General features: G+C 49.5%; 1 protein-coding gene across 7 annotated transcripts; it reads left to right on the top strand.

Moving 5' to 3' along the window:
* The first annotated feature begins 1066 nt into the window (after window positions 1-1066).
* MSANTD2 (Myb/SANT DNA binding domain containing 2) lies at window positions 1067-23933 on the top strand. Of its 7 annotated transcripts, XM_077189983.1 has the most exons (6): window positions 10747-10891; window positions 12222-12304; window positions 12936-12981; window positions 13574-13832; window positions 15861-15921; window positions 22515-23933. In XM_077189983.1, exons 3-6 carry the CDS (start codon window positions 12970-12972, stop codon window positions 23365-23367), a joined length of 1185 nt encoding a protein of 394 aa, XP_077046098.1. In that variant the 5' UTR covers window positions 10747-10891; window positions 12222-12304; window positions 12936-12969; the 3' UTR covers window positions 23368-23933. The 7 variants fall into 7 exon arrangements, 5 of the variants coding, with proteins under 5 accessions (XP_054503366.2, XP_077046101.1, XP_077046098.1 ...); XR_013185058.1 differs by lacking the exons at window positions 13574-13832; window positions 15861-15921; window positions 22515-23933 and adding exons at window positions 1067-1573; window positions 10544-10610 and having other exon boundaries at window positions 10703-10891; window positions 12936-12979; XR_013185059.1 differs by lacking the exons at window positions 13574-13832; window positions 15861-15921; window positions 22515-23933 and adding exons at window positions 1067-1573; window positions 10544-10610 and having other exon boundaries at window positions 10703-10772; window positions 12936-12962.
* Window positions 23934-25085: the final 1152 nt, after the last annotated feature.

Here is a 25085-nt window from a genome sequence, read left to right as displayed (position 1 = left end):
AGCCTCGCGCCGCCGCTAGCCCCTAATCCCGCTAATTAGAGGGGTATAATTACACTCCTGATCGCTTCGCGCCGTGCTGCGGGCAGGAACGGCAGGGACAGACAGAGGCAGGGGGGATGTCCCCTTCCATCCTTCTCCCCCGCCCCCCCACCATTTGTTTAACCAACACGGCCCTAATTAAAGCGTTTAATTAACCAACCCGGGCGGGGGTCCCATAAGACCTCTCTAACCACCCCCCTTGGATGGGGGGGGCATTTGAGGGGGTCTGGAGAGGTGGAATCTCCCCGATGCTCGTTAGTCTTGGTTTAACGAAGAGTTGGGGCGCAGCTGGGGTGTCCCCCCACCCCCCGCGAGCTGCGCCCTGCCTCATCAATCACGGTCACCCTTAATTGGGGTCCCGGGGTTTCAGAGGCACCAGGGCTGGGGGCAGCGAGCGGTGGGAAAAGAGAGGTGGGAAAAGAGAGATCCCCGCCGCCCGGACTCAGCCTCAGTCCTTGGGGGATGCTCAGTAACGACGTTTGGAGGAAGCCCAGACCTCAGGGGTGCTCCACAGCAGGGATAGGGGGTGCCCGGCCCGGAGGGGCGAGCTCAGCTCCAGTACGACGGGAATGCTCCTCTCCAAGGCTGGGGGGGCTAAACCTGACCTATGGGATGTTCGGCCGCACATTTGGGGTCCTCGGGCCAGGGCAAATCCCGGGCGATGGGAGGGAGGGATCGGAGGGTCCCTGCCCTGAGGGGTCGGGGGGGACCCTGCCCCGCCCACACAGGGCCACGCCCACTTCGGGTGGTGCTGAGGTTGAGCCACGCCCAGCCATAGACCACGCCCACTCAGCACACAAACGGTGTGTCCGCCCATTTAATAACCGCGCCCACTACCCCCGTGCCCCGCCCCATACCCCCCTTTGACCACGCCCCTTTCCGCGGAACCACGCCCCCGCCCGCCGGCCACTTTCATTGTCATTGTCACGCCCCCTCGCGTCACGGTCCCGCCTCCTTTGGCACCGCCCCTCCCCGGTGCGCCCCGCCCCCGCGCTACCGGAAGTTCCTCCCCAGCCGTCGCGTCACTTCCGCCCGCTCGGTGCGCACCCCCATCATGGCGGCGCCCTGCGGCTCCTCGCAGCTCCCACCGGCCGAGCCACCGCTCCGCGTCCCCAAGATGGAGGTGCTGTCGCCGGGCTCACCGGGCGCGCTCAGCGACGGCAACCCCAGCCTGTCCGACCCCTCCACGCCCAGTGGCGCCTCCCCGCTGGGCGCGGGGCCGGCAGCCGGCGGCGCCGCGCTGGGCGCCCGCGGCGGGGCCTCGCCCTCCGTCTCCTTCTCGCCCGGCGGCGCCGCCGCCGCCGCAGCGGCCGCCGCCTGCCGCGGGATGTCCTGGACGCCAGCGGAGACCAACGCGTTGATCGCCGTGTGGGGCAATGAGCGGCTGGTGGAGGCGCGGTACCAGCAGCTGGAGGGAGCGGGCACCGTGTTCGGCAGCAAAGCGCCCGGGCCCGCCATGTACGAGCGCGTCTCCCGCGCCCTGGCCGAGCTGGGCTACGAGCGCACCCCGTCCCAGTGCCGGGAGCGCATCAAGGTACCCTGGGGGGCGGCGGCGCGGCCCGGGACGGGAGGGGAGGGTGGGCCGGGGGTCCCCGTGCCCGCCCGCGGCTGGGTGAGCTCCCGGGGGTCGCTTCCCCGCAGAGCTGCTCTCCTGAGCGTTCTCTGCTCCTGGGGCTGGGGCACCGCGTCCCGGCGGTTCAGTCCCTCAGGATCTGTCCTGAGCATCCTCTGGCGCTGGCTGTGGGTGTCAGCCTGTCCTTTGGCCCTGGCATTGGGGGCACCGTGTCCCCAGGCTTGGTCTTTCGGGATCTCCATGCCGCAGTTTTCTGGAGCATTCTCTGGCCGTGCCACGGTTGTCCCCAGCACTGAGCCCACCTCTTGTCCTGGCTGCAGGGTGTCCCATTCCCTGGCTCCCCTGGTTCCATTGGTGTCTCCTGGCTGCCACATCCTCTGGGTCCCTGCCTTGTCTCTGTAGCCTCCAGCAGCACCTCTGGGACATGGGCACTGCTTCCCAGGGGTTCAGTTCCTCTCGTGTGGGTGGGCTGTGGCAGCATCCCATGGTCCTGAGTGGGGAGGGACACAGCATCCCAGTTGTTTGTGTCCCCTCATGGGGACAGCCCCAGCAGGATCTTTCCCCTGGGTGTCCTCCTTTGGCCCCAAGTGTTGTGGGTGCTGTGCTTGGCTCTGTCCCCTCCTGTGTCCTCCAGCATCCCCTGGCCATGAGGGGCTGGCCCTGGCTGCTCCTTGTACCCCCCCTTGGGAAAACAGGGCTCCCAGTTCCCCCAGTAATAAGGGGTGGCTCTGGTTGCTCTTGCACTCCTGGCTCTGTCCTTTGCTGTGGAGTTGTTTTGTAGAGTCTGATGGCTCAACAGGAACGTTCTGTGGCTTCACAGACCTCTTGAGTAATTGACAAACAGCTCCATGGGCTGTGTTCTCCAGAGGGGTCTTTCCAGTTCCATCATTCCCTGGGAGAAAAGGGCTGGGTTTGGTTCCTGCTTTGGGAGCAGCTGCTTTGTGCATCCTGCTTTTACAGAGAGGAGACACTGGATGATGTGGAAAACACTGTGGAGTTTGAGTTTGTAAATGTGGATGATGTTTGGGAGGATGATTTACACACTCTGATCTCCCTCTGGCTCTGATTTCTCCTTTCCTGACCCATTAGGCTCCTGCAGCCAATTCCAATGATGATGGAGTGAGGAATAAATGTGTTGTTATTGCTGGGGCTCAGTGGACTGGCTGTTTCTCCCTTCCTCTTCCCATCCCTTAAAAACACCTGCTGGGGCTGTTCAGGTGTGTACACCTGGGCTGCCTTTAATTTGCAAAATACATGGAATTAGGGATGCTGCAGCATCAGGAATGTCTGAGAGTAAGAGATTTTCACTTTGATCCCTGTTGATTAGAGCAGCCTGTCCTGGAAATAGATACTCAAAACAAACCCACTTTCTATAGAAGTTTTGGGTTCTCAATGTATTTCCCTCATGTCTGTGTATTTGCTGCTCAGGGATCTTTTTCCCTTGAACACACCCAAATATTTTTGGAGAGGAAAGTTGCTGCACTGCAAAGCCTCTTGGAGTCCCTCATTCACCAGGCAGCACTGACAGAACCAGAGGACACAGCCTTGAGCTGCATCAAGGGAAATTTAGGTTGCATGTTAAGAAAAAGTTTTTCACAGAAAGGGTGATAAAGTTCTGGAATGGCTTCCCAGGGAGGTGGTGGAGTCCCCATCCCTGGGGGTGTTTAACAAAGCCTGGATGTGGCACTGGGTGCCAGGGTTGAGTTGAGCTGTTGGGGCTGGGGTGGACTCGATGATCTTGAAGGTCTCTTCCAACCTGGTCATTCTGTGAATTTTCCTGGTGGCTCTCAAGGTGCTTGGTGCTTGAATCACCTGTGAGCTTTGCCAGAGGCAGTTGCATGATGGAGAAGATCCTTGAGGTGCTCTGGCTTTGTGCAGTGGTTTTGGGCTGTGATGGGAGTCAGTGCTGTTGAGGCTCCCAGCCCCAGTTTTGGGATGTGCTGGCAGCTTGCGAGGTCATCTCACTGTCAGAACAGCCCAGAGCTGGCTCTTTGGGTTTGGATGGTGCTGTAGGATGGAGCTGATTTTAGGAGCATTTTGGTGACTCCCAGCAATCTGAGCTCCTTGCACCTGAGGGTTCTCCCATTTTCCCTTCAGAAGTGAGGCTTGAACACATCTTTGCCCCTGAAATGTTCAAGCTTGGAAGAAACCACCCATCAAACAGCAGAAAAAGAGCTCAAGGCTGATATTTATCACCAAGAGCAGCTCCTGACAGACCTGTTAGATGTTTCTAGATTGCAGAACATGGAGGTGGGCTCTCCTTCAACACTGTACTGCCCAGCTGGAAGGGAATCATCTGTGTTCCATCCACGAGGGTTCCTGTGCACAGCCTGGCCTCTCATCAGGCCATGTGCAGGGGAGGAGCAGCTGCTGGAATGCTGCTGTCTCTGGCACCATCCACCCAAACTTTGCATATCCTGGATCCCCACAGGGAGGGCCTTCCTCAGCACAGTCCTCTGCTGCAGCAGAAACGTGGCTTTTCCAAAGCCTTTGTGCTCTCAGTGGGTTTTGGCCTGGAATTGCTGGGAAATGAGCCCTTGTTGAGAGCTGTGAGCTCTCCTGGGTGTCAAGAATTTCCCTTGTTACAGGGATTATTGAGATAGTTGTGGTAGCTGTTACCAACCCTAAAGTGCCAGTTTTTGTAGGATTCCAGGCAGGATTGTCATTTCCATGGTCCACCACAAACAAAAGTTACTCCTGGATGTGGAGGGGTCATGCATGGATTCTTCTGGGATGGAGCAGGAGGACTGTCATGTGCACAGGCTCTTTGGAATCCTCCACACTGAAACAGGACTGGGAAGATGGGGATGAAGGAGCTGCATTGTTCCATTTATTACCCTAAATGTTCTGTGTTTCCATGATTTTGTAGGATGCTTCATGTCCATCAGGGGCCAGAAACTTGAGACTTTGCTGGTGGATAATAAATGGTGCTTCAAACATTCCAGGTTCAGGTGGTTTTTAAATGAATTTTAGATAAGGCTGCCATACTGCTTTCCTTGGGAACACCTGCATTCCCTGGACACAGCCAAATCTTGAGTCTCAACAGCCAGTTGAGCTGGAAAGAAACAAGTCACCTTGTAAGCAGAGGGTTTTCCAGTTGTATGGCATGGGTGCATTCTCTCTTAATTCAAACAGGCTGTGCAGAAAGGTCCCAGTGCAGATTTTTGTCTGTCTCTCACCATCTGCATGTGCTTTTCTGCACATCAGCAGCTGGAACGAGGCTGCTGTCAGGTTGGAGCTGCTCTGGGAGGGTCTGTTTCAAATTTAGGGACAATTTTGGCATTTCAAATTTAGGGATTCACATATAAATGTTCCAGCAGCTTTTTCTTTGGAAAGAGACCTTGAGTCCGACTTGGTGGCTCTGAGATTTGTGGCTTGGGTAGCTCTGCAGTTGGGAACTGCAGGAAGAATGGAACATCTTGATTTCTGCCTGTTGCATTCCCAGAAAAGCTGTCTTGTGTTCCATAGCATCCTCATCCCTTCAAATTGTGTTCTGTCCTTAATCCTTGCTTATTCAGTGACACTCTCTGTTCTTTCCATCCAGCCCTTTCCTATTCCCTATGTTCCTGAGCAAGGATTTAACCTGGTTTTCTATCCTGAAACTCATCACCTTCCCACAGCAGCACATACAGAGCTGTTTGTTTTCAGCTTTGACCTTAGATCTGGGATTTTAAGGCAGGTGATGGAATATTTGGCTAAACCTTGCTGGGATCCTGTGCCCTGCACTGGGTGATGCTTCAACTGAGGAGCAGGAGGTTTGCTGGGACTTTAGGCATGGGAAAATGAGCCCTGGCCATGAGCTGTGAAGCTGTTGTGTGAAGGCCACACAGCTTGGAGGTCACAGTCCATGGGGTACATGGAACATGTTCCATCATGTGCTGGAACTCCCTCAATTCATCCTCTTCCAGCCACCCCAGGTGGCTGCAGGGGTGGGATGCTCTGGGAAGGCACAGGTGAGCTCAGGTGCTGCAGTCAGAGCTCTGTGAGTCAAGGGGTGTTTTCAGGAAGTAAAGGCTTGTTTTGTTTTAAAGGAATGTTCTTGAAACAATGGGCTCCAGTTGTTCTACAATAGCAGATTTTAGGCCTTTTTTTAAACCCATGGGAGATTTTCTGCTTCTCTTGCTTGCATCTGTATGGAAGGTGGAATCAAAGACTCATCCTCCTGATGGCACATTGCTCACTTGGGCTGAGAGAGCATTTCAGGGCTGGAAATCCTCTGGCTGGAGAGCCTTTCCCTAGCAGAGACAAATCCCTTCTCAGAAGCTGCTGTTAAAACTAATTTCAGGGCATTTTTAAAATGTCATTTCTTCAGCTACTGCAGAAATGTGAGTTCTGCTTTTATTTTGCCTTTCCCAGAGTCAATGCCAACCCATTGATTCAAAGAGAAGCAGTTCCAACATCTTAACTCTTGACTGCAGGAATTCCCAAGTATCACTGCCAATCCAGTTCTGCTGTTGTTGGGGTTTTTTGTGTGTAGCAACTTCCTCCCCCCCACCCACATGGGTGACTGGAGGTTTTGTCTGGGTTGTGGTTGTCCACAAAAGTAATTTGTTTTTCAAAAGGAAAAGAAATACCTTGAAGATGTTGGTTGAGTGCTTCAGAAAGAATAAATCATAGATGGGAGTGCCCCAAACCCACATGAAATAGGAAGGGATGGAAAATCAACCTGACTATCAGCTGTTGGTATTTCTTGCTTTAGGCAACACAAACATGATGATGGTGGAGCTTGTTTGTAAGGGGGCTGTGGTTTTAGCTGATCTGTGATGTAAACAATCTGTAAACCTTGCATGGAGTTGTTTTTAAGGCAGGAAAAGCTGCTCCAGCAGAGCTGTCTCAGAAGCAATGCTTGCTGTGATCTGCTGGACAGTAGAGGATTCCAGCCAGAATTCCCTCCTTGGCTCCAGTCAGTGGAGGGGCTGTCTTTGTGATTCAGAAATGTCAGATGATGGAGCCTTGGTGCATTTCATGGCAACCTGTCAACCATCCACCTTCAAAGCAGCTTTGCCTTTGATTTGAGCTGACAAGAAGGATGGAGAGGGACTTTCCACAAGGGCCTGGAGTGGCAGAGCAAGTGGGAATGTCTTCCCAGTGACAGGGCAGGACTAATGGGATATTAGGAAACAATTCTTGCCTGTGAGGCTGCTGAGGCCCTGGATGGGCTGCCCAGAGCAGCTGTGGCTGCCCCATCCTTGGAGGTGTCCAAGGTCAGGCTGGACAGGGCTTGGAGCACCCTGGGATGGTGGAAGGTGTTCCTGCCATGGCAGGAGGGTTGGGGTGGAACAAGATGAGCCTTAAGGTCACTTCCAGCCCAATTCCATGATTCTGGGTTTCTATTTCTTTTGAATGTGGTGTCTTTATCTTGAGTTTATCTCAGTCCCAGGTCCCCATCCCATTAACTCCCTGGGCTGTGATGTGTGTAGGTGTTCAGGTTACCTCCCCTTCTTCCCTTGGCTTAAATAGATTCAGATGTGCTGGCTTTTCCAGGCTGGGCTGTTCCTGCCATTCCTTGAATCCCTCCCAGCAGCCCAGCTTCTCACTGGAGGATCTCATGTGCTCTGGTAGGTGGGAGCAACTTTTTGTTGACATTTACAGCAGGAAAAAATAAACCCTTCCGTGACAAAGAGCAGATTTAATTGTTTCAATCCTCTGTGGGGCTGTGGCAGAGGAGCATTTCTGGGATGTGAGTGTCATGTGGAATGAACTTGCTTGGATTTGCTCTCAGTTGGGGTATCTGCAGAGTGCTGTTGTGCTGGTAAGAATCTGGCTTGAACTGCACATGCAGGACTAGTGTCTTTACAATCCAGTGGCTTCTGCAGCTGTGTTGTTTGTCTGTAATACTCTGATCTGATCATTCTGGTGTACCTGGGCCACCCACTGCTCGTTCCATGGGTGCAGAATGATTCCCAGAGGGAGCTGGGAGCTTGTCTTGTTGAGACAGAAACAGCTGATGATCAGGAACTCATTGTAGGAGGACAGATTGGCAAAACTTGAGCATTAAATCTCATTTAGGGATATTTGTGAACATTAAATCCTAGACTGGGCACACACAATTTTTCCTGTAGTACTCTCTGACCATGGAGGACTTGGGAAGATGTTAAAAATCCTCCTGATTGTTGCACTGTGCTTCAAGTGCTGTCACAGGGGCAGATTCCTGCTTACCTCCTCTCAGACTCCCTCTGAGTGTGTAAATTTGGGGGCCCAGCAGACAAAGCTTTCTGGGCTGCTGTGGTCGCACCTGTTACCAAACCTTTCACCACTAGTGGTGAAAATTGGGGTTCAAGCCACTTTTGGTATTTCAGTTCCAGCTTTTCCCATGGATTTAGGGATTGGTCTCCCTGGTAACATGTTCACAGCACAGCTGAAGTGGTGTGGACATTCCTCTAGACACCTGAGGATCACACACAGCTGGGACACTGTTGGATGTCAAGTGTTTTAGGGGCCTGAATGACACAAGCCATTTCCCTTGTGGTGCTGCCCATGTTGATGCTTTCTGCACTTCAGTGAAGCTCATTTTGGACAGGAGTGTTTTCCCTCCCACCTGTGGAATGATTTGTGCTGCTCTTCCTCTGCTGGATGGGCTTGTGGTCTCCCTCCATTCACTTGAGGAGCAGCAGAGATTTGAGTCTGTGGTCTCTCAAGGCTTGCACAGACCTGACTTCTTGAGCACATCTCAGACCCCTTTTCATCCAGGCTGCTGCAGTTTGGGTTTTCCTTCAAGGTCTGGTTTTGTGAGTGGTGTAATGACATTTGTCCTGATCACAAGTAGATGCATGCAACTTCAAGTTTGATTTTTGGAATGAGTTTGTTTCCAAAGGCAAGGTGACCTGCTCAGGTGTGGCTTTCACTGCTCCAAAGTCAGTAGTGTTTGAGCAGGTCATGCCAGGGGCAGGTTGAAGCTCACCCAGGCATCTCATCCATTTAGGCTGGATATCAGGAAAAGGTTCTTTCCCCAGAGGGTGCTTGGGTACCTACACAGGCTTCCCAGGGAATGGTCATGGCACTGATCCTGCAAGAGCTCCAGGAGCATTTGGGCAACACCCTGGGACACAGGGTGGGATTGTTGGGGTGTCTGGGCAGGGCAGGAGTTGGACTGGTTGGTCCTTGTGGGTCCCTCCAACACAGGATATTCTGTGATTCTGTGATCTCTGCAAGCTGAGCTCTGTCTGGAGGACCACCCACTACATCCAAACTCTTTACAAAGTCCTTGGCTTGGTGGGTCTGGAGGAGGGTGGTGCTTCTCTGCCATCTCAAGCTCTAAAGGGTTCATTCCTATTCTTCTCATCCAGTTCTGGTTTAAGAAAACCAGGAGCATTGGGAGACAGGGGTGCCCAGCTGCCAGCCTTTCTGCAGGCAGTGCTGGAGTCTCCTCTCTAGGGCTCTGGCTTGATTAGCCACAAATCCCTGCTGAGGGTCTGAATATCCTCCTGAGTACTCTGATAGCAGCAGGCAGTGGAGCATCTTCCCAGGTTGTTGATTTGAGCCCACAGCACTGTGGGCTCTGCTGTCACACCACCACAGGTCACTGGTTTCCTCACCCTGGTGGGACCCAGCCTGTTAAACCCCAGCTTCATTCACTCTTGGCAAAGTCCTGTCTCATGGGGGCTGACCTCTGCAATTGAGCTTCTGTAAATAATTCCTGTCCAGGCAAGAGGGGTTTATTTTGTATTATGTTTAATTGTGATTTAGAAACTGGCAGTGGTGGCTGTGAGTCTTTGTTCAGTTCCAGCTTTCCCCAACAAAACCCTGAGTCTGCCCTGCCTCAACTGATATCCCCCTCCCTGTGTCTGCCAGGGTGACTTGGCTTCTTCATGCTCCAAAGAGAGCTTTGTTCTTACCTCACTCAAGACAATCAGCTTGTCTATATTTACCCCCAACCCTTCTCCCCTCAGGGCATTCCCATCACTTTTCCTCTGTACCAGAGCCAAATCCTCCAAGAAGTCCTTGTGTGTTTGGGTAAATCAGGACACAAGCAAGGCCTTGCTGTTTGGTATAGAGAGTGATTCACTGTGACAGCCATCATGTCCCCAGTGCTGTGCTTGGGGACAGTGCAGATGTGCAGCCAGCTGTGGGGCTGGAGCCTCTGCAGGTTGGGCTGTGGCAGCTCCTGGGACTGGCCCTGAGCTCCTGGGGGTCTGTTTGGGTGCTGGGCTCTCACATTCTGCAGAGGGGTATTCCTGTTTGGGGCCTCATGCTGGAGATGCACTGGTGTCATCAGCTGCCTTCCTGCAATGGTGTGTGGCTCTCCCAAGAGTTTGAGGTGCTGCTCTTCTCATTTTATTTTTGATAAACCATAGAAATGGGGCTTGTTGAGGCAACACCCCATGTAAGTCTTGTGTTCTCCTGCCTTGCACATAGCTTCTAACCTAAAAGTTCATGAGCTGAAGTTATTGCACAGATTTTTTACCTTTTGCTCCCAGGAACTTAAAAATGGAGGTTTTGAGACCTTTTACTGTCCCCTACAACCACTCCAGGCTTCAAAAGCTGTTTCTTTTGTCCCAGTGTAGTTTTGTCTTGTGTTTCCTGTGAGTATCCTGGCATGATGAGGGAGGGAGCTGTTTGGCACTCCTGTTCTTTATTCGGGATATAAAGCTGAGAACTCCTCTGCATTAAGTAAAAGAGCCTCTTTGAAGCTGAGTGTGGTGCTAGGTGGTGCTCTGGGACATCTGGACCCCTTTAGGCTGCTATAAATGAATCAACTTAAACAGATGAATGTGGACGCAGCCACAGGCCACCAAACTGCTCTGCAGAGCCCATAGCTTCTCCCTGAGTAAGAGCATGTCTCAGATCAGGGATCTGGAATTCCATGTTGGATGACCTCAGGTTATATATAAAAAGCTTGCTGTGGTCTGGTCCTCCCTCATCTTATTTTTTGCTGGGAGGAGGACCATGTCTGCAGCCTTCCTAAAGGTTTTTCTCATCCTCATCCTGCAGTTCCTGCAGAGCTCCAGGTTCTTCGGTGGCTTCACTTGTAGAGATGAGGACTCGTGAGTTAGAAATGGTGAGAAAATCCACAATGAGCTTTGTGACTGTCTCCTCCTTTGGTTTTCCTGATGATAAATTAAGTGGGGATAATGTGTGTTCGTGTTGCAGGCAGTGTTGCAGAACAATAAGCAAAAGCCTCGGTCTCTTCCAGTCTGAGCAGTCACTGGGCAGTGATCAGGTCTGTTTTCAGTTACTTGTCCTAAATTTCCTGCTTTCTGTATCTGTATCAATCTGTGTATGTGCACTTCAGGAACCACGGAGCAGGAGTTGAGCTGGACACCGGGAGGAGTAGAGGAGGTGCGTAAGAAAAACCAGATCTTAGATCTTGGAGAGCAGAGTGAAATGGTGAGAGAAAGGTTGAGGATTATAAAATGTCCAGGTTTCCTGAGGTCTGAGCAATTATTTAGGTCTTACCAGGCTCTCTGAAGAAGAGAAGCCTGTGGACTTACATGAAGCAAGGCTGACTCGTGGTATTTGGAGGGAACATCAGGAGAAGTTGTAGGGGCTGCCTGTTGGAGAGACTGGGGAAAGCCTCCAAGAAGAAGGGGCTAGCAGGAATCTTGATTCTCCAGCACACAAGACCAAGGAGCCACCAGCTGCTTAGCCACAGGCCCTTTGGTGCTTTGGAAAGACCTATATTTGAGATTATTTCCCTCAAATTTTAGGTTATCTGCTTGCAAAAGCAGAGGTAACACAGCCAGGTGAGCATCTGGGCAGTACCCCCAAAAGTATCAAGTAATGAGCAGTCACACTATTGCTCATTTATTTTCATCCCCCTTCCTGTGTTGCTCCCTTTAGTTTTTCTACTTGTCTGCATTGACTTGCTGCTAAATTATCTTGATAGTAAAATAAGCCAGATTGCAGCCTGACTGAAATAATTAATTACTACTAGGCTACAACCTAGTGTGGGATCCTCCATAACCCCATTGGTGGGGAGAGATGTTTGAAGCACATGCTGAAAATAGGGTGTGAAAATAGAGTGGCTGAGGGTGTGGGGCATTCCCAGAGGGCTTGGCCAAGCGTAGGGATGCTTTGGAAACACTTTCTTTCACTTGAAGGCTGCTAATAAATTCAGCTGGAGGCTCTAAATCCATGTTTAACTCTTTATGGATAAGCTGACACAGGTACAAGAACTGAGGCCTGGGAAATAAATTTTAAAAAATTTAACTTGGGTGGATTTTAGAGTCTGGGAGTGAAATGACTTTGCCCTTATTGGTCAGTGAGATTTGAGCTGAACAGTGAGAAATTGGAGTGAGAAAGCTGAATGCTAACAACCAAATGTATCTGTACCCCAGCCTGAGGGAACCCTCTTTGCATCAGCAAATACCAGCAGGTTTCTAGGCTGGGTTTGGTGCTAGGTTGCCACAGCAGGTTGTTTTCCACCCTGCTCACAGACAGAAAGTTAAAATGTGCTGGTGTCCATCCAAAGAGTATCTGCCTGTTTATCCTGAGGTAGTTATGGCAAAAGTGGGAAGGGTTCCACCTTAAACCGTGGAATAACTCATGCCTGTTGTTGCCTGTGTGTTTATATGGGTTATTTTTTATTTTGTCTTGTTTTCGTGTGTTTTTGTTTAAAACAGCAGGGTAATACTGACTTGCTGCTTAGCGGTTTTGCTTCTGCCCCCAGGGCTCTGAATCTCAGGAGGAAACTGGTTAGAAATGTATCCCTTTGCTGCTGATGCTGTTAAACCAGTGTATGAGGAGCATTAGGTAGGTTCCAGCTTTCTGGAGTTTTAAAAGTTCCTTTCTTTGGGGGGAAAAAAAAACAAGTAGTTTTTGTAATGATGTGTCCATTACAGTCCTCCTGCAGAAAGCAAGGGAGCAGGATTAGTCCTTCCCAAATTAATGCCTCTCTTGATTTCTGGAGACAGCTTTGCCATTCAAGTTAGAACCTCAGAAATCTGATAAATTAATTTTTTTAAAAAGTTAATGTTCTCTAGCAGTTTACTAATCTGAAAAAATACCCAAGGCACAGAAAACCTGGGCATATAATTGTCTTTCAAAATCAGAGCAGTGGTAGAATTAAAACCACACTGAGGGTTGTATAGAAAGCTTTAGTTTTTTTACCCCCAAGTTGTTGTCTTTTGCTCCAGATTAGGGGGAAAACATGGATGGAACCATAGGCTTATCCAGCAGCAGTGAAGTGGCTTAGCCCTCGATGTGGGATGTCAAAGGGATCACCAGAACTGGGTGAGGCTTTGGCATCTGTGGGAGGCTCTGCCCCAGCTCTGTTTGAGAGACTGCTCTTACCAAGCCACCTCAGTGCTGTTACTTACTTGATGCTTGATATCAAAGTCTGGGAACTGGGAGCATTATTGATTTGACCTCTTTTAAATTTCAGCAGCTTCACAAGAGACAGAGTGAGTTAGTAAGGAATGCAAAAATATGTAAGTAATAAATATTTTCCTAGCTGAATAGCTTAGGCATATCCATTTTGTACCTTGTGTCTTCTTACCAGAGTAAGGAAGGTTGGACTGTCTTTGCTTTTGGGGGAAATCTTTCTGTTTTCCTTTCTCTCTCCTCCCTGCTTTCCCCTCTCCAAGCTGTGGGCACAACACCAGCTCTGCTTTCTCCTCCTTGTAGTAGGTGTGCATTTTCCTGGCTGATTGGTGTCTCTGACTGGGGGGCTCTTGGTATTTTTTTTTTTTTTCCCTGCATCCATAGGAGATCTGGGGATTTTTATTTTTTTTTTTTTTAAGTGAGAAAGAGAATAAATTACCCAAGTTAAATCTGAGGAATCTGTAGCTGCTACACAACTTGTCCTGTGTCATAGATGTTAACGCTAAGCGGGAATGTTGGATATATATGATGCTTCCTGGTGGGTGTAGATTAATTTGGGAGCATTGCTCATGAGCGTGGGGCAAATATGACCAACAGAAATAACCCCCAAAGCCCTAAACTCTGCCTGTTTGGCTGTGTGTGAGTGCCTGTGTGCTCGTCCAGCCCCACAGCCCTGACTGAGCTGCTTCTCTCTCTCAGACCCTCCGCAGGTGCTACAGCCGCGTCAAGGAGCACGGCGTGGGCAAGAGGAAAAGCAGCTACACCTTTGAGCAGCTGGAGCAGGTGTTTGGGCAGGGAGGATGGGATTCCCAGCCCTGCCAGCCTGTCCTCATCAACAGCAGTGGTCTGTACCAGGAGCTGGAGTCAGATGGCAGCACGATGGAGGAATACTCTCAGGAGGACTGGGGAAACCACAGTCAGGATCTTCACTGCTACCAGACCGGCGAGCAGGAGCTGGGTAAGAGATTCCATCTTGGCACATCTCCCTCCCTGGGCCTCACCTGTGCTCCTGGGGATCTGGCACACACATCTCTGTAGCAGCTTTCACCTCTGGGACAGAATGTGCTCATGGTGTGTGATGGTGTTCACAGGGGTCTTAGGATGAGGGAAGAGACGAGGATCTGACTCCATGTTTCAGAAGGCTGATTTATTATTTTATGATATATATTATATTAAAACTATACTAAAAGAATAGAAGAAAGGATTTCATCAGAAGGCTGGCTAAGAATAGAAAAAGAATGGTAACAAAGGCTTGTGACTGACCGAGACAGTCTGGACAGCTGGACTGTGATTGGCCATTAATTAGAAACAACCACATGAGCCCAATCCCAGATGCACCTGTTGCATTCCACAGCAGCAGATAACCATTGTTTACATTTTGTTTCTGAGGCCTCTCAGCTTCTCAGGAGAAAAAATCCTAAGGAAAGGATTTTTCATAAAACATGTCTGTGACACATGGTGCTAAACGCATCTTTGGGGAGAAAAGGGACAGAAATTCCTCACTTAATCAAAAGCAAATCATGGATCAGGACTGCAGGAAAGAAGGGCTGTTTGCCCAGAAACAGTTGAGGTGACACCTTCCCTGTCTGTCCTTTCACTCCCAGTTTTACTTTCCCTCTTGGATTCAAGAGATATTTTCCCTTTCAGTGGTACCTGTTACCATTCAAACACCATTTGCTTAAATTGTGAACAGGGCTTCAGCCTGATGCTGACAACACCAACAACTGTAAAAAATGTTGCTCTTTCTTCTTATTTGCCTTGATATACTGATATTAAACATGTCAATATATCTATATCCAGAGGTGTGGCTTTTTTTAAAATGAAAAAATAGCAAGCAAACTCACACTTGATTTTTGAGACCTATACCACACTTCCATGTACTTTTCTTGCCTGAATTATTGCTGTCTCTGCCTAAAAGTCAATTTTTAAATTAATTTGGAGGCTTAATTGTTGCTCATGGCTTTTTGAACTTTGTTAAACAGATCAGGGTAGCACATCCCTGATAGAAAACACACTCCAATCTGAGCAGTTCTGGGAAGAAGTGGGTTTCTTGAGGCACATTTCTCTCAAGCTACTCCTCTTATGGGTGTGTGTTCCTCCCTTCCCTGAGCAGGGTTTTTTTCACAGCAGGAACTTTAAGCTGATCAGATCCACTGGAGATGCAGGTGAAGAAGGTGAATTGTATAAAAGCTGTTTTTCCCCATTTATAGGATGAAAGAGGGAGAGGAGATGCAGTTGGGGATCTGTACACATCTGTGTTTGGGGGACTGGTGAGTCAGGATGCTTTGGAAGAGCCTGAGATCGCAGTTTAATGTTAAAATTTGCAAGTTGGCTGTTAACCACGTTCCAGTTCCTCAGACTCCTTCCCTGGGGGATTTAAAAGTCAGAAATATGTGGGAGAGAAACAGTGGGGAGAAGAAAACGTTACAAAACGTATGTAAATGATGGCTAATTCTGTCTGGTGTGGCTTGTTATGGTGAGTCAAGCTGGGATCTCCTGGTTTGTCACCAGTTTCGGGGACATTTGCGTGCGCTCGGGCTGACGATGCCCTTCACGCTCAGAAGTTGTGAGCAAAGCACTTGGCACACAAGGTCTGAATTGAGCACAGATGCAGTTCTGCTGCTGCTTCCTCTTGAAATGTGCCATTAGAAGCAGAATTGCTTTTTCTTATTTTTTTCCTTGAAACAATGTAGTTTGCAATTCTGTCAATGTGTGATTTAATGAATGGGACTGGAGCCTTGTCCATGAAAGGTTTTGAGAGAGATTCAGATCTTAAATGACCATATCTTTTCCAAGTTAAAGAAAAACTCAATCAATTACAGAGGGTGTAGGAGCTGGAGCTGTCTCATGCAGAACTCCAGCAGACTGCCTGGCTTAGGAAGCAACTCAGATTTATTTTTTATTTAATTTCAAGCTCTTAAAAAAAAAAAAAAGCCCTAAGAACATTATTTAAAATCTAATTATGTGTTGGAATTTTACCTTTCAGATGAAATGCCTACCACGAAAAGAACATTAAAGATAAAACAGGAATCTTCAGAAGACACGCAGTAAGTAATTTATGAATGTTTTACCCTGGAATGTATTTCCCTGGGGATAATGTGCAGGAGGGGAGGATATTTGAAACTTCTGTTTATAATTATAAATACATTGTGCAAGACTATTCATACAGTTGAATCTGCTTTATGCATTATTCCCATTACCTCAGAACAGCTGAAAAGCTTCACAACTCTGTTTCTCCTTGGCTTTGCCATTCAGCAAGCAAAATGAGACTTACTATACGGATGTGAGGACTGAAACCACAGATAGAATCCACAAGAGGAGCTCCCTTCCTTGGTGGGAAGGCATGCCAAAGCTTGGGAGTCTCTGACTTTCATTTTTATAACTTTCCAGACCTTACTGGTAACCTTTTGGCTGGGTTTAATCTAGCAAACACTGGAGCCTTTTGAATGCTTTGAGCATGCGACTCTCCCTTGCCTCTCCAACAATAACACAGAGCATTCCCAAAAATGAAAGGAATTGTGCTCTATTTCCTCTGTCCAGGGCAGCTTTCTGCCAGCCTTTAGGGGTGGTTGTGGGTCTGTCTGCAGTGGGAGTGAGCCCAGGCTCACAGACCCTTTGGGGTTCCTCACAGGAACTCCCACACCAGTGGGTTTTAGTATTACTGGGATTTTCCATGGTAGAAAATCAGCTGCTGTAGGGTAGGAGGTCACCAGCACTGGGAACAGCAACAGAACATCCCTGATGAATCATACAGAACAGAGGCTTTGTACTGTAACTCAATGCAAAAAAAAAAATCTAAAAAATTTAACATAAATATAAATAAGTAAAAAGAGAAATAAATTTAAAATAACTTGAGAAAATAAAAATAATTTTAAAAGAAAAATAATTCACGAGAAGCTTCCGTGGCAGTGGTGTAGCTTCAGCAGACTCCTCACTTCAGGTGGATATTCACATAGCCAAAGGTGACATTTTTCCTCACATGGAGCTAATTCATTTTAACAAACTCCAGACAACCTGGAGAAAACCAGCTTTTTTCAGTATAAACTTTGTTACTGCCACTTTGAACAGTTTCTTTGTGCTGTTCTGGAATAATTTTACCTTTAAGGAGCTCCGTAGCAAATAATCCTGAATTTTCTGAGGCGAAGGCTTGGACCACATGAATCTTCTCTTCCAAGTTTTAATGTGTGCATGAACAGCTGAATTAGATTTTGGTAAATGAGACCTTTCAGAGTTTTATGTTCATTTTCCCCCCCAAATTCCCTTCTAAAATGCAGTGGAGGCTTTGAACTCTGGGGCATTTTGTGAAGAGTGCCAGTGGTAAACTTGTCCTACGTGCAGAGTGGAAGCACAGAGCATTTTCCAATGCACAGATTTGCTGAAAGCTGCTTTCCCCCTTGTCTGCGAGGAGAAGGAACTTGTAAACTCTGACTCAGTAGGTTAAAAGCAGTTAGAAGATGCACAGCTGATACAAAGATAAGCTGGGTATTTATTTATTATCTTAAAAAAATAAAATTTAATCTAAAAGCCACAGTAGATAAATGGTTGTCAAATTCTTTCACCTCCTTGCACGGCATTTTAAAATGCAGAGAGCCTGCTTCAAAGTTGGGTTCATCTGCCTTCTTGGTCAAGGGCAGATTTTCAGCAGAAATTGTTTCCAGAAATCATTCAAATCCTGGTGAATCATGTGGTATGCTTTTGGACACAGAGAAACAGAATTTTAGACTGGTTTGAGTTGGAAGGGACCTTAAAGCTCATCTCATTCCAACCCTCTGCCATGGCAGGGACACCTTCCCCTGTCCCAGGCTGCTCCCAGCCCCATCCAGCCTGGCCTTGGGCACTGCCAGGGATCCAGGGGCAGCCCCAGCTGCTCTGGGCACCCTGTGCCAGGGCCTGCCCACCCTCACAGGGAACAATTCCCAATTCCCAATATCCCATCCATCCCTGCCCTCTGGCAGTGGGAAGGCACTCCCCCTTGTCCTGTCACTCCATCCCCTGTCCCAAGTCCCTCCCCAGCTTTCCCCAGAGCCTTCTCCAGGTGAGCACCCCCATCTCTCCCAGCCTGGCTCCAGAGCAGAGGGGCTCCAGCCCTGGGGCATCTCCATGGCCTCCTCTGGGCTCCTCCAGCGGCTCCAGCTCCTTCCTGTGCTGGGACCCCCGAGCTGGAGGCAGCTCTGCAGGTGGGGTCTCAGCTGGGGGGCAGAGGGGCAGAATCCCCCCCTGCCCTGCTGCCCAGGCTGGGGATCAGCCCAGCACAGGGGGGGTTCTGGGCCAGGGCCTGTCCAGCTCTCCCCCACCTGCACCCCAAGTGCTTCTCCCAGAGCTGCTCTCCATCCCTTCATGCCCAGCCTGGATGATCCTGGGGGTTGCCCTGGCCCAGGTGCAGCACCTGCCCTTGGCCTTGTTGACCCTCAGGAGATTCCCCAAGGCCACTGACTGAGCTTGTCCCCTTGATCCCTCTGGATCCCAGGCTGTCCCTCAGTCATGGAGCAGGAGCACAGGGAAGGCGAGCACGTTGCTGCAGGTGCCAGTGCAGGTTTGTGTGAGAGCCAAGAGCTGATTAAACCCCACCACTGGTGTCTCCTTCTCTCCTCAGATCCCCAAGGAGCCAGCACAGTGATGGCTCCGGGAATTCCCTGCCCTGGGCAGTGCTGGGTTTGTGTTAGTGCAGTTTGCTTGTGCTCAGAACAGGAAGTTTTTTTCATCATCTCATGTAGCCAAGTGCTATGGGCATGGGGATGGATGTGAGCAAAGGAGAAAGGGATAGGGAATGTCTGGACCAGGTTGCCCAAGTACCAATTAATAAATATGATTGGGTGAAGGAGGGCTGGATGAGGATAAGGTGTAACAGAGCCCCAAAACACTGCAAGGGCTGGGGAAAAGTGAGTTATAAATCTGGGAGGAAAAAAGGCCAATTGTAGCTTTAGGGATTTAGTGGGCATCCTCTGGATCGCTGTTAGTTACAGCACGTGTACGGCCTGCCTGGGTGTCAGAGGGCAGATATCCCATCTCCTCTGAGCTTCCCAACAATGTGGGACAGCACAGCTGCCCCCACTCAGGCAGTGTGTCTCCAAGTGACACAGAGAGAGCCATGGGCTCCTCTAGGGGGACAGGGTAAAGGTGCTGCAAAGGCCAGAGCCCCTCTGCTCTGGAGCCAGGCTGGGAGAGCTGGGGGTGCTCACCTGGAGGAGAGAAGGCTCCAGGGAGAGCTCAGAGCCCCTGCCAGGGCCTGAAGGGGCTCCAGGAGAGCTGGAGAGGGACTGGGGACAAGGGATGGAGGGACAGGACCCAGGGAATGGCTCCCACTGCCAGAGGGTTAGATGGGATATTGGGAAAGAGTTGGGAAAAATGGCCTCACACCTGTGAGGGTGGGCAGGCCCTGGCACAGGGTGCCCAGAGCAGCTGTGGCTGCCCCTGGATCCCTGTCAGTGCCCAAGGCCAGGCTGGACAGGGCTTGGATCAACCTGGGATAGTGGAAGCTGTCCCTGTCCATGGCAGGGGTGGGAATCAAATGAGCTTTTTAGGTCCCTTGCAGGCCACAGTGTTCTGAGTCTGTGACACATGGGGACTTCCACCTTTCAGTTTATTTTTGACAGTATGGGAAGCAGAGGGCAGTAGGTAACCTGTGTCCATGTCCCAAACTCCATCAGGATGCTCTTTCCCCATGTCGGCTCTGCTGTTGCCTGCCCTTGGCTGTTGTCTCCAAATAAACTGTTTTGAAAAGTGAAATAGTACTTAGAGACTTTGAGAAGTGGTTTGATTCACTGCTGGCTTTGGGAAGATGAACTAGAGAAAGCTCGTGGATCTTCACTGCAAGCAGCTGTTCTGGGCCCTTTGAAGTCTGCCTTAGAACAAATTTGCGCCTACTCTTGTCTCAAGATTTTCCTCATTTGAATTGCAAAAGCTTCCAAGGAGGAAGAAATGCAGGTCCCAGACTCCAGCAGGGAGGTGATGGTTTGATGATGAGGGAAAATCCAGCTCTAGGGCACCTTCTGCAGCTGAAAAGTGAGATTGTCCTGAGACACACAACAGGTTAAAACCTCTGCTCAGCTCCCATTGTCCTCCTAAAAAATTAATCATATTAACAATACAAATAAAGCAAACACATAAGTACATGTTTAATAAATAATTTTAAATTGTTGAATGAATGAAAATTACATTTGAAATTAATAAATAATTAAATAACAGTAATTTTACTGCTGATGTTACCTTTGCTTGGCTAAGTTGTCAAGATCCTGGATACAGCCTGGGAATGCAAAGCTCAGCCAAGTCGGGTCCTGGCAAAAGTGAGAAGATGCTAAACCTGTATAGCAAAACTCCTTAAAATTCATTTTTCCCTGTTCTCCTCTGTGCTGGAAGCAGTGGGTTCCTTGTGGGAAGCCCTTCTCAGTCTGCTGCTGAAGCTCTGCTCCCATGCAGTGATTCCCATTCCTGCAGGAGCAGTTGCAGTGACTAATGCAGCTGAGCTGGGTCTGGCTTGTGCCGAGCTAAACCAAGCAGAGTATTTATAGTGCACTTAATAATGGTGGGGGCTTTGCTTTCATTCCTCACTCTGCTCCTCAGCTGTTGAATGAAAACCTGCCCACGCTGTGCTCTCCTGTCTTTGCCTTGGGAAGGGAATAACTGGAGCTCAGCTGCTCTCAGGAGTGGAGTGTGTGTGCCAGTGCTGAGACACTGAGTTGTGCTCCAGCACTGCCCTGTCCCCTTGGCTGTCCTACCCCCTTGTGCCCAGAAGGTAAACTTGCCCTTCCAGAAGCCTCAAAAAGATATTTTCCAAGTGTTGCAAAGCATCAGGGAAGCTTTAAATGAGTTTTGCCATGGTGTTTGAGTAAATGGAAATGGTTTTGGGGTAAACATACATTCTTCTTGTCTGAGATTTCTCTCTGTTGCTGCTGGGTAGTGGAACTGACTCAGGAATAACTTGCAGTAAGAAACAGAACTTCAGTGCTGATGGAATCAATGTTCTTAAGAACCCCTGGCACAGATAGGGCTCTGCTTGTCCAGCCTGTCCCTCCTCAGTGCTCTAGAAACTCAGTTACACTCCAGCTGTGGTGGAAATGTGCTTCCCAAAATGCCTTTGAAGGTCTTTTCAGGGAACTTCTGACACAGTTGGTGCTACAAGGCAGGTGAGGTTGATGAGGTGGTGATGGATGTGGTGCTGGTGTCACTGTGAGGAGGGAGCTGTCCCAGCCTGGATGCTCAGGGAGCTTGGACAGCACAGGTGAGGTTTGCAGATGGTGTGCACCAACCATCAGATGTCAAACCAGAGCTCTGTGTCCTGAGCCCAGAGGACACCCAGCAGTTGGAAAACCTTGCCAGAATCATGTGCCTTGTAGTTAGACCTGTAAAAGTTTTTTGGAATGAAAGGCTCTAAAGTGGGGCCTCTCCAGCACCACAGGAAGGCTCTGCAGCTCCCAGTGGTGCTTACATACATTATGATGGAAAAAGATCTACACCCCACAGGGATTTATTGGGCAGGAATGCACCTGCCACAGTCAGCCTTGGTTGTGGGGTGTTGTATCTGCTCTTAGAGGCTTCATGTCCCTCACCAGTCTGGTGCTGGACTCCACTGGGAAGCTGTTGGGAAGGGCTGGTTTTAGGGAGTTCAAGTGATCTTGAGGAACCTGCAGGAGCAGGGAAATGTGCATGTGCCCTGCACAAGACCGGTGTCACCTGGCACAGTATATCCTCCTGGTGGGATGTGGAAGGAGAAAAAATCCTCTTGGGAGTGCAGTGGCCTCCACAGTTCAGCTTTCCAGATGTGGCACAACGGGTAAAGGAAGGAGAGCTGCATGGAAAGATCTTTTACATCCCATTTGTTGGACCAAAGAGGTTTCTCCGTTAGCAAACGAGTTGCATTATCTTCTACAGCTTTGATTATAGGACAATAACTTCCCAAATTAGGAGTTCTCCCTACCAGCTAATTACACCCTAATGGTCTCATTTATCCTGGAGGAAGCTGTTCCAGCTCGCTGCAGGTGCACACAGATGCTCTCTCCTGATGTAAACCCCTCTCTGAAACCTTGCTGCTGGGAGTGAAAACACATTTTTGGGAGCGTGGGGATTTCTTAATTGGCTGTCTGGAGGGATTGCCACTGCCCATCCCACAGCATCTGGGATGTATCTGGGAGCATCTTCTGCTCCAGGGGTTTGGTCCCTTGGGCTGTGCTTCCACCCCAGCACTGGGACAGAGCCCTTGGGAGTGGCTTTATGCTCCCATTGGGGTTTTTACAATTACAGTCCCATTTGCTGGCATTAATTTGGGGATAACAATGAGGCAGAACTGTTTTGAGTGGCAGTTGTTTGGGATGCAGCTCATGACTCATGTGCTGACAGAGCCCAGGATTGTAAGGAATGACCCAGTGTGTGTTTATTCAGCAGTGCCAGATACATGCTTCCTTGGAGATGCTTTGATATCAGGAGGAGCTGGGGTTGGGTTTGTTTTTGTTTTGTCAATATTAATTCAAAATTCCCCCATCAGGACATTGTTTACAACCTATAAACTGCCCCAGAAATGTAATAGTAAGAAAAGTCAAGCAAGAAAGCTGATGGGGATTAATATTTTCTGAATGTTGGTGCATTCCTTGGGAAAGCTTTCAGCTCTGATGCCTTTATCCTTCTCTCCCTGTGTCTTAATTTCCAGGAAGCGTGACGTCATGCAGAACATTATGCAAATCTTGGAGTCGGTCCAGTTGAAGTGGGAGCTGTTTCAGAGCTGGACGGACTTCTCCAGGCTCCACCTTTCTAACAAACTGGCCATTTTTGGCATTGGCTACAACACCCGCTGGAAGGAGGATATCCGTTACCACTACGCCGAGATCAGCTCCCAGGTGCCCCTGGGCAAGCGGCTCCGGGAATATTTCAACTCCGAAAAACCGGAGGGTCGGGTGATCATGACCCGAGTACAGAAAATGAACTGGAAAAATGTTTATTACAAATTCCTGGAGATCACCATCAGCGAAGCCAGATGCTTGGAGCTGCACATGGAGATCGACTGGATTCCCATCGCCCACTCCAAACCCACTGGAGGGAACGTGGTGCAGTATTTATTACCAGGAGGGATCCCAAAAAGCCCTGGCCTGTACGCCATTGGATATGAGGAGTGCCACGAGAAGCTCCCCTCCCCTCTGACCGAGCACCGGGCGCCCGACCCCGGCAATGAGACTCCAGGAGAGCTCGAGGTCCCCTCCCCACAGGCCTCCCTCCGGGTGGATATGGAATCTGCCCGGATTATCTACTGTTACCTCGGCATCGCCGAGGTCCGGACTCTCCAGCAGTGCCTGTTTTTACACTTCCAGGCAAACACCAAAACCTTCAGCAAAGATTGGGTCGGGATCAACGCCTTTTTATCTCAGAACTGCGTCGTAGAGCCCGGTGTCTCACCCAAATCCATCTACATCAAATTTGTGGAAGTGGAGAGGGATTTTCTGTCCGCTGGCTCTTTGGTAGAGTGCCTGGAAAAAGCCATCGGGTACCCCTTAAAATTTAACAACTGAGTCTCGTCCTTCATAAGGATCAGGGCTTTGCGCCCCGTTTTCCATCTCACTCGGATCCTGTCCGTTCCCATCGGGGCACGGGGACTTTTCCGCCTGGCAGCGCCGTGGGGCCGCGGGCGCTCCCCACCCGCCGGGCCCGGCTGTGGGGCCAGGAGCAGCGCCCGGCCCGCGGGACGGCCCTCGGTACATTCCACATGGGACAGTGCACACGGCGTTTTCATACCGCAGCTGAGGGTTTGGTCTTTCCTTTATTCCACGGTGTCTCATTTGGATGCATCCGTCTCTAAGTGTTACTCTGGATCTGACTCAATAAGCAATAGATAACGGCGAGGGAAACCCCAACTCCCAGCCCGGGGACTGTTTTTCAAAGCCACCCTTAGATATCTTGTATATAATTTAGAACTTCACTTTTTTCACCATCGAGTGTTCTCCTCTCTCCAAACAGTGTTGCCTGCAAAGACTTTGGGTTCCGTGACGTATTCCACATCCTTAGTAGCGTTGCCATATCTGCTTTTATTTTATTTTATTTTATTTTTATAACATTAAAATAATTCCTGGCTTTTTTATTTTTTCTTTATTTTTTCCCTCTTAATTTACCCCTATTTTTTTCTTTACTGTCTTTTTTTAATCGTTCTTTTTTCTCTTATTTCTCTCCTTTTTCTCTTCTTTTTTCTCTATTCCTCTTTTTTCTTTTTTTATCTTTTTATCTTGTCATTTTTGTTTGGTTTTTTTAATTTAATTTCTTTATCATTTTCCTTTTTTTTCTTTTGCTTCTTTTTATTTTTTTATTATTATTTCTATTTTCATTTTCACTTTTTACCCTTTTTTTTTCTTTTCTTCTTCTCCTTTCCGTTTCCTTTTTTCCTTTTTTTTTTTTTTTTTCCTTTCAATCGGGTTCCAAAACTCTCTGTGAGAACAACTTGGCAGCTGGGAAAAAACAATGATTATTTTTATTTGTTTTGTTGTCGACCCATTGCTTATGGATACAATCAAAGCTGTGAGAAGGGGAAGGTGGGGAGGGGGAGGGAGTGGGAGGGGGGTGGGGGAGGACGCATTTATGCCTTTTCAGCGTGTTCCCGCTCCAGCCCCGCGCCGCCGCCGGGGCCGGTGGGTTTTATTTCCTGGAGCTCATCCATCGGTGACGTTGTGACATACGATGAATGTGTCGGTCCTAATAAAATCAAACAAACACGTACAGAGCCTTCCACACATCCTTCTCCTTCTCTGGGGCAGTTTGGGGAGGTGCTGAGCTCTTCCCTCTGGATATTCCCATCAGGGCTTTGCTCCTGGGGTCGTTGTTGGAGGAATTGTTGATTTTTTTTTTAATGAGGGGTGAGCACGGCCAGAGCTGGTTGCTTTCCCTGCAGAGGTTCCCGGAATCCTTGGAAGAAGTGAGGGTCAGTGTCCATCTGGATGTTGGCATCACCTTTGAGCCCTGAGATGTGGAGTGAGGAAGGGGAGCAGGTCCCCAGTGGGTCACCAACGCACCCTCCCCACTCCCAGCGTTCAGATAGAGGGAGAACGAGGTGAGTTTCCCCAAAGCTGCTGCTGTTGGAAGCATCGGGGGCAGCAGAGGGTGAGGATGCTGTCAGGGACAGGTGGGGTCCTGGTGGGATCAAGCCAGGTCGATCCCCCAAAGCCTCCTTGCTCCCGGGATCCTGCAGTGCTGGAGGCCAGGCTGGATTTACGGGGGGGTGGCGAGGGCGAGGAGGGATTAA

The sequence above is a fragment of the Agelaius phoeniceus genome, chromosome 23, assembly GCF_051311805.1.
Source record: "Agelaius phoeniceus isolate bAgePho1 chromosome 23, bAgePho1.hap1, whole genome shotgun sequence".
Taxonomy (NCBI): Eukaryota; Metazoa; Chordata; class Aves; order Passeriformes; family Icteridae; genus Agelaius; species Agelaius phoeniceus.
This window is presented reverse-complemented; position numbering and strand designations above follow the sequence as displayed.

Bases quoted from the DNA above. Each gene is read 5' to 3' on its own strand.
- MSANTD2 (XM_054647391.2), top strand. From the start codon at position 1,094: ATGGCGGCGCCCTGCGGCTCCTCGCAGCTCCCACCGGCCGAGCCACCG. The intron at 1,574-13,573 runs GTACCCTGGGGG...TCTCTCTCTCAG, and splicing joins AGTGCCGGGAGCGCATCAAG to ACCCTCCGCAGGTGCTACAG. The intron at 15,922-22,514 runs GTAAGTAATTTA...CTTAATTTCCAG, and splicing joins GAATCTTCAGAAGACACGCA to GAAGCGTGACGTCATGCAGA.